The 15,664-nt window shown below is 44.8% G+C and overlaps 1 protein-coding gene across 1 annotated transcript in view; it reads left to right on the forward strand.

Annotated features, from left to right (window-relative positions):
- LOC141097446 (sodium/myo-inositol cotransporter-like) overlaps positions 1-14,456 on the forward strand; it is a 40,704-nt gene extending 26,248 nt beyond the window's left edge. Inside the window, exons 3-4 of the mRNA XM_073584625.1 lie at positions 2,253-2,392; positions 14,154-14,456. Of these exons, the coding sequence (XP_073440726.1) occupies positions 2,253-2,392; positions 14,154-14,346 (333 nt within the window). The 3' untranslated portion in view covers positions 14,347-14,456. The remainder of the gene's footprint in view (positions 1-2,252; positions 2,393-14,153) is intronic.
- Positions 14,457-15,664: the final 1,208 nt, after the last annotated feature.

Below are 15,664 nucleotides of genomic sequence, written 5' to 3' on the forward strand. Positions count from 1 at the left end.
CACATACATCCCATCACCCTCACTCCCCATACTGTGTCCACTTACATTAACCCGTTCGCTCCCCATACTGTCTGCACCCATCATACTGTGTCAGCACCAATCCCCCATACTGTTTCCTCATACATACTCTTCATTTTGTGTCCTAAAATCTCCCCACACATTAAATCCCCCCATCCCCACTCCAAATCCCCCCACACATTAACCCCATCCACACTCATTAACCCCCATCACCACTCATTAACCCCCACACACATTAACCCCATCCCCACTCATTAACCCCCACACACATTAACCCCCATCCCCACTCATTGATGCCCCCACACATTAACCCCCATCCATTAACCCCCCACACATTAACCCCCATCCCCACTCATTAACCCCCCACACATTAACCCTTATTCCCACTCATTAACGCCCCCACACATTAACACCCATCCCCTCTACAAATCCCCCCCATCTCCACTCATGAACACCCCCCCATCTCCCATCTTCGGTGGTTCTTCAGCTCCACAGTGGAGCACACTTACCACCAGGATTCTCTCTGGGCGCCGGGGAGTGACGTCAGCAGCGTGATCACATGACCTGATCACTCTGCTGACGTCGCTCTGACCCGGCGGTCAGAGCTGTACTGGCGTCTGTATAGACGCCAGTACTATTGCTGCCTGGGAGTCGGCGCGGCGTCCTTCTCTGTGTCGGCTGTCAGCTTGACAGCCGACACAGAGAACCGCCGACTCTCAGGCCGGGGGGGCGGCAGAACGCAGCCGCCGGGGGAGAGACATTGCCGACCGCTGCATTAGGCGGCCGGGCGGCCCGACTGCGCCCCCCTGCTGCCTGCGCCCGGGGCAACTGCCCCGGCTGCCCCCCCTGGATACGCCACTGTTCTGTTCTATCTAAATATCTTGATTATTGGATAATAAAAATGATTAAATGTCTGAGGTTCACATTGTACTACAATAAATTTTTCACTTAAATATAAGCAATATGTGTGGGAGTCGTGGAGTCGGAGTCGGAGTTGGAGTCGGAGTCGGTGTAAGGGAAATTGAGGAGTCGGAGTCGCAGGTTTGGCTTACCGACTCCACAGCCCTGCCCCCTAAATTGTAAACAAAGATTTCACCCTTAGACACCACACACAGACATGGAGGGACTCATGCTCCCCTATCTCTATGGTGCAGGCTCAGAAGCAGCAGATTGGGAATACATTATACAGCAGTACTGAGCAGTGTAGCTGTGAATCCAGCATTGGAATGAGATAAAACACTTACTAGAAAGTAGCTGCATACTTTGTGTGTCTGTACCTCTTCCTGCTCCTCCTTTCCTCTATTAAAACTTCAGTAGGCTGCTATAATCTGAACCTTTTAGTAATCTGGTAGGAGAAGTGGTTCATAAGTGGAGAAAGAAACCTATTTTTTCTTATCTTACAAAGTTTCTTATGTTCAACTCTACTATTGATTTTATGCAAAGTTTGTTGAAACTAGTATGTCAGTTTCATAAGGTTTCCTTGAGGCTCATACTATGGTCTCTCCTCTGTATCCTGAGATGGCCTCCTTCACAGCGTCGCCCTCTCCTTCATGTCCTCCGGTAGCCGAGGATTGTTAAATGGCGACCATTCATGAACATCGTCAATGGCCCGTGGGCTGATATGGAGACGTACTTTGAAGTCTGAATATAGCTTTAACATGTCACTTTATGGTCCAAAGTCATCTGACCACTATGGGGGCCTGAAGATGTTCTTTGTACAAATCTGTGGAGCAGAAATATAACAGAAAATTGATGCAAGTGGAACAAGGAAATGTAAACCTCCTTAGGCGCTTGGAAAAATAGAAAACAAAGTTTTGTTTTTTTATGGAATTTGATATATGCATATAAAAGTGAAAAAGTATCAGTCGGTATAGAGCAAGCATACAGCAAGCCATATTGAAACTGTTTGATTTCCCTGCAGTGCCTCCGCAGGTAAAACAAAGGATTACAATTTTTTTAATTTTTTTTTTAACCTTTTAATCATGGGTCGTCCAGAGTGAAGGGTCTCTTTTACAGCTGATCTAGCTAATAGATGAGGGGACCCTAGTATAGTTTTTATTTTTTGCAAAACTGTCAACCTTATCTCTATCCGTTATCTGTGAGTTTTATGTAAGTGCTGCACCCTCCGGCTCCATAGTGATCTCGTCAATGACTATGTCCCCTTGGTCTGGGAGACAAATTATGGATATAGTTACATGTCAATTTTCCCATCTTTTTATTTCTTTTTTTTGTAGCCTGAGACAGTGGCAACTTTGAAACGTACCATAGAGGCTCTGATGGAAAAGGGAGCCATTGTACGGAACCTGGAAAGCCTTGGCGACAAGAATCTTCCATACAAGATCTCCAAACACAACCAGCGCCACAAGCAAGGAGGGTATGAAAAAATTAGGACGTGGACACACTTCATATCATATCTGTATAGAGTTTTAGATGAGTTAAATATATGTACGCAAGCAGCTCTCAACACTTTCCTTAAAACAATTGGGACCCCTCAAAAAGACACTCCAGACTATAAGAATGTGTACTATAGTAGGGTGTGAAGATCTACTCTTCGGCTGGGCTCTGTTCACATTGGCTTCCTGGGTTGCCACTAATTTTTCATTAATGGTCAAAGCTTAAGTCCCTATCACCTGGAGAATCGGCGGTAAACTCTGCCACCACCACACCTAGGTAACAGGGACAGCCAAGTACCCATTCGCCCCATATGATCACATACTGGGAGGGGGTGATTTATATGCTCCTCCTAATGTCACCAGGATTATCTAGATACCACTGATGGATGGTTGAGTTTCCCTAATGAGGCCACCAGTAGCGTCACCAACTGTGCAGAAGATGCAGTCGCATCTAAGACCTAGCATTTAGGTTAGACTTGTGATGGCTGGGGGCCCTGTATTTTGAATTGGGGGCCACTAGCGGAAAGATGCTCCACTAGAATGGTGGTTATCCCGAAACCACAAATTTGGTAACTTGACGCCCCCAACAAGTGTTCCAGTCTCCCATACTAGGTGGATACTTCTCCCCTGTCCCTTTGACGTGTTACTGTACATCTCTCCACCCATTAGTTTATGGATGGCAGTGATGTCCAAATAATGAGAAAGTGGCAAAATAAAAAAGACCTCCACTATTACTTCCCCATGAATCGGAGTTGTTACCATGAGACGGAATTATTTTTCCGCATTGCTTCCTTCATTGTTGACTACCATTCTGGAGCTCACTTTATATGGTCAGCGATGAAACCCGCTAATATCAGCCGGTGTATTGCTGATGATCGGTGACATTGGTGTGGTTACCAAGTTTTTGTTTTTTTTTCTTGGAAAATGTCATTTATGCAGTAAATCGGAGTCACTGATGTAAAGTGACGCTTCTAAAACTGATTCTAACCACAGTTGGACTGTTTCCCCTGTGTTGTATCCTAAGAGCAGATTTTATAGCAGATCTAACCAAGGGAAGGCGGCACAGGTCGGGTCCTCTATTCACCGCCTTTATATAGTTTTTTACATAATTTAAAAAAAAAAATCTACATTTATAAAAAATACCGTTATACGGTGCCTAAATTATACCTTCATACTCTATCCAAATAATAAACTCTTATATTGTCCACACAGTACTGCCTGCAATGCCCGAATAAAGCTGCTAAATGACCAAATAGTGTTGCCATACCGTGTCTAAATAATACCTAAATGCACTATTCAAATATTGTCCTCATGTACTTTCCGAACACTGTCAAGTACTGCCTAAATAAAATGACCAACAATGAGCAAATAATACCTCCACATAGTGCCAAATTCATACCTTTTATACAGGGTCGACGTAATAACCCCATTTATTGTCCAGACAGTACTGCCTTGAAAGGTGAAAATAATGCTGCCATATGTTTATCTACATAGTGCCTAAATGCAATATTCCATTAGTGCCCTCATATACATTCCTCACGTTGTCATGTATGGCCAAAACACAAAAGGAATGCAAATAATACCACCACACAGTGCCTAAATAATATCTGATACTGTGTCCATAGATTTTCATCACAATTCTACGAGGCAATGTCCAAATACATTCGCCAAGTATCCACATATTACCACCATATGGTGTCTAAATACATTATGCAGTACAATGCCCAAATAATACCTTACTACAGTGTCCAAATCTCTCATTAAACCGTCTTTTAGTATGTAAGAAAACACTGCCAAACGCTAAATAAGACCCTCATACCATATCCAAATAATACACTCATATATGGTCTACACAATACCGCCGTCCAGTGCTCAAACTACGCTGCCACGTAGCGTCTAAAGAATATCATATATTATCCACACTAAGATATATCGCCATATGGTGCTGAAATAATACTCCTATACAGTGTCCACATTAAACTGCTTGGATAGGGTATGCACCCATCCTGTTTTTCATGTCTGAAAACCCTTATGGATACTTATTAAAGAGCAGATGGGATGATCTCGCTCCACCGTCGCGCTCTTCCTTACGTTACTTTTTACCTTTTATTATGTTTATATATTTTCTATTTTCTTTTTTTTTTAATTTCAAGAGGCGATTTCTTCTAGGAAGCCAACCAGTAAGGTCCCGAAGTGCAGTGTTCCTTTAAGAAAAGCTCTGGGATACTTGTACAAGGCTCTATTGTGCAGGCCTGTCTATTTTAATAAGTTACTTCTCTTCTCCTTTTTGTTAGTTGTCCACCGGGTTTTTGTTGGTTTTTAACTTCTTTGTGAGAGCTGCCCAGCGGGCGTCGCCGGATGGCTGCCAGAGAACTTGTGATGCCATTAATCTAGCTAATCGCCAGTGTTGTGTGGCAGAAAAGTAAGCAATGGGGGTAACTGATCCGCAGGTTAACCCTCATGACCGCTCCAGTTAAATTTGGGTTACTGATGGGGTGTAGAGTGTGTTTTGTTGAGAGGTATATGGCACTCTTTATAATAAAAAAAAAAAAAAAAATGGGTGCACGAGTAAAGGGTTCCACCCCGTGCGTACAAGAAAATTATTGGATACTCGGCGCTCCAGTATGAGAAGGGATTCCAGAACAAATCTTGACGTTTTGGCCTAAAACCTGGGCCTTTATCAAATGTGGATTGCTGTGGCGCCTAGCACAATGCAGTTTGCTGTCATTCCAAGAGTGACAGTTCCCTACATCTTAACAGCAATCCGTGTTTGTTTGATAAAGGCCCATGTTTAAGGCCGAAACGTCACTATTTGTTCTGGATTGTCTAATAAAAGAATACCTTTTCATTCTGGCGTGCATTGTATCCAATAATTTTCTTGTAGAGTGTTTTGTGTCATGGTTGTGATGTCGTAGTCATAACATGCCAGAGGGGCTATGATACAAATAGGGTTACCTATTTTTGGGTCTGTGACCTTTATCTTCCTATGCCCTTTATCTACCTGTGCCATTTATCTATCTATGCCCTTTATCTATAGTATATAGCCAGTGGTTCAGCTTTTGGGGGTACAGCATTCAGCATTACCAGTCACACCAAGAACCTATAGGTCTATACAGCTCATACTGCCTGATCATTTTAGCATCTATATTAAGATAGGCAGCAATAAACTCGCACACCGCTTAGGTGTATTGAAGTATTTTATGAGTATGCCTTGATTAGGACAAAGGTAATTGTGAAGAGAGGAGGAGGTGGTGAGTTGTGACCTCTATTGTGAATGATAGTTACGGTGTCATTTACTGTATATAGAGGTATTATCAGTCATTGTACAGGAGGAGGAGGTGAGCTGTGACATCACCTATTGTGAATGGTGGATACTGCGTTATCTACTGTATATAGAGGTGTTATCAATCATTGTACGGAGCAGAAGGAGGTGAGCTGTGACATCACTTATTGTCAATGATGGATCCGGTGTTCTCTACTGTATATAGAGGTGTTATCAGTCTTTGTACAGGAGGAGGAGGTGAGCTGTGACATCACCTATTGTGAATGATGGATCCTGTGTTATCTACTGTATATAGAGGTGTTATCAGTCATTGTACAGGAGGAGGAGGTGAGCTGTGACATCACCTATTGTGAAAAAATAATAATAATCTTTATTTTTATATAGCGCTAACATATTCCGCAGCGCTTTACAGTTTGCACACATTATCTTAATGGATCCTGTGTTCTCTACTGTATATAGAGGTATTATCAGTCATTGTACAGGGGGAGGTGGTGAGCTGTGATATCACCTGTTGTGAATGGTGGATCCTGTGTTTTCTACTCTGTATAGAGGTGTTATGTACGTTTATGTCTGGACGGGTTTAAACAATAGGTCATTTTCTTATTTCACATTCCCTTTAAGGTGGTTGTCTCATAAATTAGATCTATAATCTCTCCACCAGATATGACAAATGTCTGGTCCGCTGTGTGAATGGTACAGTACTGAGCATGTGCAACCACCACTTGTATAGGCAATGAATGTAGCAGCGGTCGCACATGCTCAGTTCCGCTCTATTAACATTAGCACTTTAGGACCCTTGGCCTCATGAATGGTGATGGTTTCCAGCAGCTGAATCCCAGAAATCAGCCTCTGCTGTGGACATATATCATGTTTGTGGGTGTAAAAGCCCTTTTGACCACCTGATTACCCTCCTGAATATCAAATAAAGACAGAATCCACAGGTATTTCTTAATTTTAACGCTTCTGGATGGTAAAACATGACCATATCTCAGGGCTGTGGAGTCGGGAGTCGTGGAGTCGGAGTCAGTGCTCATTTTGGTGGAGTCGGTATAAAATGGTCCAACTTCGACTCCTAAAATATATAATAAATTGGGTACAGTAGTTCAATGCAGGATGTGCTGAATATTTTTTCATAGGAATTTGGGAAAGTTATGAAATGTCCTATAAATGGCTGTTCTATTCCTGATCTAAGGCTACATTCACACACAGCGTTTTTGCTGCGTTTTTTGAGGATACGTTTTTCAGCTGCAAAAGCCGATCAGCTTTTTAAAAAACTGCATCACCTGAAAGGTTATTGAGCTCATAGATAATGTTTTCAATAGCAAAAGCAGATTAGAAATCTGCTCTATCTATATATCCATTTATCCATATCTGTCTATCCATATCGTATCTGTACCAAAAAGAATTAAAACCAGGTAGTACACAGACTAACACTCCTTTTTTTTTTTTTAGCACCAGTCAGATACACCTCATAGCTGCCCAAAAGGACGCCCAGGACAGGCATTGCTTGTCTTCAGTAACACATCAACATCAATTGATAGTTGGAATAAATAGACTGCATTCATCACCACATCTTCTTAGGTTCTGCAGCAGCTGAGGTGTGCAGTATGAGGTTCTGTCCCCCCCCCCCCCCCCCCCAGGTTTGATCCTGGATACGCCCATAGTGTGAATGTAGCATGAGGATCTAGGCTTTGTTTTAGCTGAGATAAGTCATAGTGTGTATGTGTATATACAGTATATACGGTATATATACACCGTACAGACCAAAAGCAAAAGTTTGGACACACCTTCTCATTCAAAGAGTTTTCCTTATTTTCATGACTATGAAAATTGTAGATTCACTCTGAAGGCATCAAAACTATGAATTAACACATGTGGAATTATATAATTAACAAAAAAGTGTGAAACAACTGAAAATACTGTATGTCTTATATTCTAGGTTCTTCAAAGTAGCCACCTTTTGCTTGATTACTGCTTTGCACACTCTTGGCATTCTCTTGATGAGCTTCAAGACGTAGTCACCGGAAATGGTTTTCACTTCACAGGTGTGCCCTGTCAGGTTTAATAAGTGGGATTTCTTGCCTTATAAATGGGGTTGGAACCATCAGTTGTGTTGTGCAGAAGTCTGGTGGATACACAGCTGATAGTCCTACTGAATAGACTGTTAGAATTTGTATTATGGCAAGAAAAAAGCAGCTGAGTAAAGAAAAACGAGTGGCCATCATTACTTTAAGAAATGAAGGTCAGTCAGTCCGAAAAATTGGGAAAACTTTGAAAGTGTCCCCAAGTGCAGTGGCAAAGCCATCAAGCGCTACAAAGAAACTGGCTCACATGAGGCCTGCCCCAGGAAAGGAAGACCAAGAGTCACCTCTGCTGCGGAGGATAAGTTCATCCGAGTCACCAGCCTCAGAAATCACAGGTTAACAGCAGCTCAGAATAGAGACCAGGTCAATGCCACACACCGTTCTAGCAGCAGACACATCTCTACAACAACTGTTAAGAGGAGACTTTGTGCAGCAGGCCTTCATGGTATAATAGCTGCTAGGAAACCACTGCTAAGGACAGGCCACACGCAGAAGAGACTTGTTTGGGCTAAAGAACACAAGGAATGGACATTAGACCAGTGGAAATCTGTGCTTTGGTCTGATGAGTCCAAATTTGAGATTTTTGGTTCCAACCACCGTGTCTTTGTGCGACGCAGAAAAGGTGAACGGATGGCCTCTACATGCCTGGTTCCCACCGTGAAGCATGGAGGAGGAGGTGTGATGGTGTGGGGGTGCTTTGCTGGTGACACTGTTGGGGATTTATTCAAAATTGAAGGCATACGGAACCAGCATGGCTACCACAGCATCTTGCAGCGGCATGCTATTCCATCCGGTTTGCGTTTTGTTGGACCATCATTTATTTTTCAACAGGACAATGACCCCAAACACACCTCCAGGCTGTGTAAGGGCTATTTGACCAAGAAGGACAGTGATGGGGTGATACGCCAGATGACCTGGCCTCCACAGTCACCAGACCTGAACCCAATTGAGATGGTTTGGGGTGAGCTGGACCGCAGAGTGAAGGCAAAAGGGCCAACAAGTGCTAAGCATCTCTGGGAACTCCTTCAAGACAACAGGAAGACCATTTCCGGTGACTACCTCTTGAAGCTCATCAAGAGAATGCCAAGAGTGTGCAAAGCAGTAATCAGAGCAAAAGGTGGCTACTTTGAAGAACCTAGAATATAAGACATATTTTCAGTTGTTTCACACTTTTTTTGTTAATTATATAATTCCACATGTGTTAATTCATAGTTTTGATGCCTTCTGAGTGAATCTACAATTTTCATAGTCATGAAATAAAAGAAAACTCTTTGAATGAGAAGGTGTGTCCAAACTTTTGGTCTGTACTGTATATATGTAATCGATATTACATAGTGCATTACATATTTACAATTTATTACAGTTTTTTGTGTTCTAAAGTTGTATTCCAATAAATAGATATTATGTTCTATCTAAATATCTTGATTATTGGATTATAGAAATGATTAAATGTCTGATGTTCACATTGTACTACAATAAATTTTTCAAATATAAGCAATATATGTGGGAGTCGGAGTCGCAGGTTTGGCTTACCGACTCCACAGCCCTGCATATCTGTAACTCATCCACCAGTGACTTCTATAATTATATTTTTTAAACTAAAATTGCAGATTTTTTAGCCGTGGAATGTAACTTCATGTCGGGGTGTTGTCATCTCACCGGTTGTGCCGGCCAAGTAATGGTCCTCGTCACAAGCACACAGCACTCCCTGTCTTGGGCTCGTTTGCTCTGAGTATTTTCACACCCTCCGTAATCATCCAGTGCGGTGGAAGGAATTTTACAGCAACGGCTGAAAGAACATTCCTGTTACCTCTTATCCAAAGTCCGTGCAATATTTATCCATCCATACAATGCAGATACATGGATAAAGGTGCAGGGGGGTGACAGAGATCACAGGTTCTCTTTTATGGCTAGTTTAGAAAACGTATTTGAAAAATGTTGTAATAGAGACTGGATAGAAAGGGCACAGAATAACCATGGCTGACATAAGTCCATTCATTTCAATGAAAATGGGGGATCTGTGGATGATGCCCTGTTATGGGGATCTGTGGATGATGCCCTGTTTTGGAGGATCGCACTGTTATGGAGGATGACGCCCTGTTAGTTGGGGATGTGTGGATGACACACCGTTAGTGGGGGATCTGTGGATGACGCGCTGCTAGTGGGGGATTTGTGGATGACGCGCTGCTAGTGGGGAATCTGTGGATGACGCGCTGCTAGTGGGGAATCTGTGGATGACGCGCTGTTAGTGGGGGATCTGTGGATGACGCGCTGTTAGTGGGGGATCTGTGGATGACGCACTGCTAGTGGGGGATTTGTGGATGACGCACTGCTATTGGGGGATCTGTGCATGATGTGCTGCTATTGGGGGATCTGTGGATGACGCGCTGTTAGTGGGCGATCTGTGGATGACGCGCTGTTAGTGGGCGATCTGTGGATGACGCGCTGTTAGTGGGCGATCTGTGGATGACGCGCTGTTAGTGGGCGATCTGTGGATGACGTGCTGCTAGTGGGCGATCTGTGGATGACGCGCTGCTAGTGGGCGATCTGTGGATGACGCGCTGTTAGTGGGCGATCTGTGGATGACGTGCTGCTAGTGGGGGATCTGTGGATGACGCGCTGTTAGTGGGCGATCTGTGGATGACGCGCTGTTAGTGGGCGATCTGTGGATGACGCGCTGTTAGTGGGCGATCTGTGGATGACGCGCTGTTAGTGGGCGATCTGTGGATGACGCGCTGTTAGTGGGCGATCTGTGGATGACGCGCTGTTAGTGGGCGATCTGTGGATGACGCGCTGTTAGTGGGGGATCTGTGGATGACGCGCTGTTAGTGGGGGATCTGTGGATGACGCGCTGTTAGTGGGGGATCTGTGGATGATGTGCTGTGAGTGGGGGATCTGTGGATGATGTGCTGTGAGTGGGGGATCTGTGGATGATGTGCTGTGAGTGGGGGATCTGTGGATGACGTGCTGTGAGTGGGGGATCTGTGGATGATGCGCTGTTAGTGGGGGATCTGTGGATGACGCGCTGTTAGTGGGGGATCTGTGGGTGACGCGCTGTTAGGTGGGGGATCTGTGGGTGACGCGCTGTTAGGTGGGGGATCTGTGGGTGACGCGCTGTTAGTGGGGGATCTGTGGATGACGCGCTGTTAGTGGGGGATCTGTGGATGACGCGCTGTTAGTGGGGGATCTGTGGATGACGCGCTGTTAGTGGGGGATCTGTGGATGACGCGCTGTTAGTGGGGGATCTGTGGATGACGCGCTGTTAGTGGGCGATCTGTGGATGACGCGCTGTTAGTGGGCGATCTGTGGATGACGCGCTGTTAGTGGGCGATCTGTGGATGACGCGCTGCTAGTGGGCGATCTGTGGATGACGCGCTGCTAGTGGGCGATCTGTGGATGACGCGCTGTTAGTGGGCGATCTGTGGATGACGCGCTGCTAGTGGGGGATCTGTGGATGACGCGCTGTTAGTGGGCGATCTGTGGATGACGCGCTGTTAGTGGGCGATCTGTGGATGACGCGCTGTTAGTGGGCGATCTGTGGATGACGCGCTGTTAGTGGGCGATCTGTGGATGACGCGCTGTTAGTGGGGGATCTGTGGATGACGCGCTGTTAGTGGGGGATCTGTGGATGACGCGCTGTTAGTGGGGGATCTGTGGATGACGCGCTGTTAGTGGGGGATCTGTGGATGACGCGCTGTTAGTGGGGGATCTGTGGATGATGCGCTGTGAGTGGGGGATCTGTGGATGACGCGCTGTGAGTGGGGGATCTGTGGATGACGCGCTGTGAGTGGGGGATCTGTGGATGACGCGCTGTGAGTGGGGGATCTGTGGATGATGCGCTGTTAGTGGGGGATCTGTGGATGACGCACTGTTAGTGGGGGATCCGTGGGTGACGCGCTGTTAGGTGGGGGATCTGTGGGTGACGCGCTGTTAGGTGGGGGATCTGTGGGTGACGCGCTGTTAGTGGGGGATCTGTGGATGACGCGCTGTTAGTGGGGGATCTGTGGATGACGCGCTGTTAGTGGGGGATCTGTGGATGACGCGCTGTTAGTGGGGGATCTGTGGATGACGCGCTGTTAGTGGGGGATCTGTGGATGACGCGCTGTTATTGGAGGGCATCTGTGGATGTCATAACTGAGCGTTGAGTTGCGACCGGTACCAGTCCTGTATTTTGGTACCCTATATGCACCCCCCTGCAGTCATGGGTAACTGCATGTACTTACTACAAAGGGGGCGATGAAGGAAGGGTGACTGAGGTGTGAGTGCATTTCATGGTGGGGGATGAGTCATTGCAGGAAACAAAGGACAACTCTGTCATTACTATAATCACCATCATCCTCTATATTATTTTTCTGAGTAACCGTTCAGCAGTCGCTTTAACATCAGAAAGTCGTTTCTCCGTCCTTGTTGCTCACATTTCATCAGTTGCCCCCTCCGTGGCTGCATACATAACAGATAAGACACACGCTATGTGCCCACGGCATTGCCAGCCCCTTTTTTGCGGGATTAGCCTGAATGGCTTGTGCAGATGCCGGGGTGAGAGATTGAGTGCGGGGAGCAGCTTATTCCCACCCGCCCTCATCTCTGCTCTCATAGTGGAAATTTCCAGTCTCTTTGTGATGCGAGCTGCTGCAGCGCCGAGACCAAATCTGAAAATATATAGTAAAGGATTTACGACGAGAGGCAGGGACGCCGCTTACAAATCACTGGTACATAACTGATCTGCTGCAACCAATTTATTACAATGGAAGTATGGTTAATATTTGTACATATTGGGTCAGGAGTCACTCATTCTATTCCTCCTATCTATCATAGAAGACAATGGAAAAACTAAACTGCTGCACATCCGCCATAGGGAATAATATTCAAATATGTCATTACTGAATGCTGCATTAATAGGGGGTTGTCCCATAAACAACATAGATCACCTGTAACACATGGGGTCCCCACTGATCATGAGATGGGGTTCCAAAGCTCCCCATGGGAAGGAAGAACTCATGAGCATGTCTATCTTCTCTCCTCAAAGCCCAACATTCCATTCCTGGAACTTTGCTGCTGCTCTACAACAATGCCCGTGTCCCCTGCTTGTCCCCTCTCCTCTAAACCCAATACTCTCCTCTTAGAACTTTGCTGCTACTCTACAACAATGCCCGTGTCCCGTGCCTGTCTCCTTTTCCCAAAGCCCGATACTCGCCTCTTGGAACTTTGCTGCTACTCTACATCAATACCTGTGTCCTCTGCCTGTCTCCTCTCCTCAAAGCCCGATACTCGCCTCTTGGAACTTTGCTGCTACTCTACATCAATACCTGTGTCCTCTGCCTGTCTCCTCTCCTCAAAACCCAATACTCTCCTCTTAGAACTTTGCTGCTACTCTACAACAATGCTTGGGTCCCCTGCTTGTCCCCTCTCCTCGAAACCCAATACTCTCCTCTTAGAACTTTGCTGCTACTCTACAACAATACCTGTGTCCTCTGCCTGTCTCCTCTCCTCAAAACCCAATACTCTCCTCTTAGAACTTTGCTGCTACTCTACAACAATACCTGTGTCCCCTGTCTGTCTCCTCTCCTTAAAGCCCGATACTCACCTCTTGGACTTTTGCTGCTACTCTACAACAATGCCCGTGTCCCCTGACGGTCTCCTCTCCTCGAAACCTGACACTCACATCCTGAAACTCCGCACCGATGACTATGTCCCCTGCATGTCTCCTCTTCTCGAAACCCGCTCATGGATAAATTGCAGCTTTTGACATTTTGACCAAGCTTTAAGAAATGAGCTGGGAAAGTGTTTCCTCGAGCTCTGACCGAACGTCAAGGATGCAGGGGATTCGGGTAGCAATACTGAGGAAGTACAGCAGTTTGGTAGGTGATTATCGTCAGTCTTTTTTTATTTTAAGATTCCTAAGGGCCAATTTTAGTCTAATATGTGGGTCTCCAACCCAATATATTGTAGCAGTGATCGCATATGTTCACCAATTTTTTGTTCTCACAGCAGATTTTTTACCCTTTCTTCTTTTGGTCAGTGGGCATCTTTGGGAATGGACCTCCTGCCATCTTTCCTTCTTTTTTTTTTTTGTACTTTTCCTGCTAAGTAATCTATATTGCCTGTGGGATTACCTCTTGAATTACCTCTAAACAGTGTTGGTGATTCTGGAGAACTCATCCTGTCCATGAATTGCATGGACAGCTTAATAATTTTAATGCCTGCCGTGTAAAAATTGATGGGTGAGAAAAGTCTATTTCCAAAGGAATGAAATCCATATGCAACATTGCTCAAATCCGCACCTGGAGTCATTTTTGGGGAATTCTAAAGAAAAACTAGATTGTGTGGGAAAAAAAATCTAATCTTTGTGTTTTTGTTTTTCTTTTATCCTTCCAGGTACTTCCTAATTGACTTCTACTCTCCACCCAACATTATTCCCAGCATGCTGGACCATCTATCACGTGACATCGATGTGATCCGACCGACCATTCTGAAACACGAGGAGGAGAAGTCTCCGGAGAGACCTTGCCCCGGGATTCTTCCCGTCACTAATCTTGAGTCAAAATTCAGCCGCAGAAAAAAGAAATGAGCCGGAGTCAGGAGGAGGGGAAGTTGTCGCGACTCCTTGTGTATAAAGCAAATTGCTATGTAATTTTTTTTTTATATTTAGAAGAATAAATAAAATATCTTTAATTTTCAGTTATTATTTCCCTTTAGCCCCCCCGTACCTTGCACTTGCAATAAATTATTTCTTTTATGGTCTTCAAATGGCCATGGGACCCTTGAAAAAAGTGTCTGGCCTTTATTGGTCCCATAGAGCTCGGTATTATTTTGGGGACGACTTCTTGTGCAGGACAACAAAAAATTGAGTAATTGGCCTAATAAATCGGTACTTGAAACCTCGTGTCCTGGCTGGTAAAACCCAGCTTTATATTTGGGGGCCTAGTTTGACCTTTCTCATCTATATAGGCGCTTGGTATCTGGCTACCACTTTTGGAGTGGGGCGCACCATCACGTTCCACTGTCCAATAGCCCTTCTCCATTTAACTTCTTGGCGCCACCTGTCCAACATTTATTGCTCTCCACTCAAGTATTTCAGTTTATTATATCACTGATCAAACAAACATGAGGTCCAGTCCTCCAATTGGGCTAAAAAAAAAAAGGTAAATTTCCCCAAAACGGTAGCAATGTAAATGGACCAATAATTGCAGGGCAGTCCCCTATGGGAACCAGAGTTAATCATCACTCCTAAATGGTAAAATAATAAAAAATGAAGGGTTAATGCATAGTAATATGCAACACCCTCCAGAAATGTATAGAGATTTGACAGTCATTTACTGGTGAAGACATTTTTCGGTCATACCTTGATGGCACACTGCAGACAAGATTTTCTGTGTGTGCATTTACAACCTGAAAGTTTAGTAATAAACTTTGCAAAAAATAAAAAATTTATTTTTTTTAATCTAGTAATAAAAATTAAGCTCTAGTCCCTAGTTGCCGAACATCTATACTTGTGGCTAAATATCTGACCCAAACGTGTACTGAGAGTTGAGGTTGATAACATGAAGAAATGTTCTGATCCCCCTCCGGTTAGGTCACAGGAGGCTGTACAGAGATAAGATGTCCGTAATAAGCCATGGTGTGTAAGAGGGGTGATAACATTTAGGAAAAATCCCATATTCCCCCTCTGGGATCAATAAAAGTCGTACAGAATCTGTAAATTCTAAGAGGGGTGATACAATGAGGAAAAGCTCCTGTACACCGGCCTGGAGATTGTTGAAAAACTGTAGGAAGAGGGAGGGATGTCAGTAACTGGCTGTGGTTGATTAGTGGGGTGATTTACATGAATAAAAAAGCTCTGTATTCCCCGTCAGGGGTCAGTGACAGCTGTACAGAGGGAGAGATGA

Source organism: Dendrobates tinctorius, unplaced genomic scaffold, assembly GCF_039654945.1.
Source record: "Dendrobates tinctorius isolate UK_male_01 unplaced genomic scaffold, ASM3965494v1 ptg000084l, whole genome shotgun sequence".
NCBI classification, from domain to species: domain Eukaryota; kingdom Metazoa; phylum Chordata; class Amphibia; order Anura; family Dendrobatidae; genus Dendrobates; species Dendrobates tinctorius.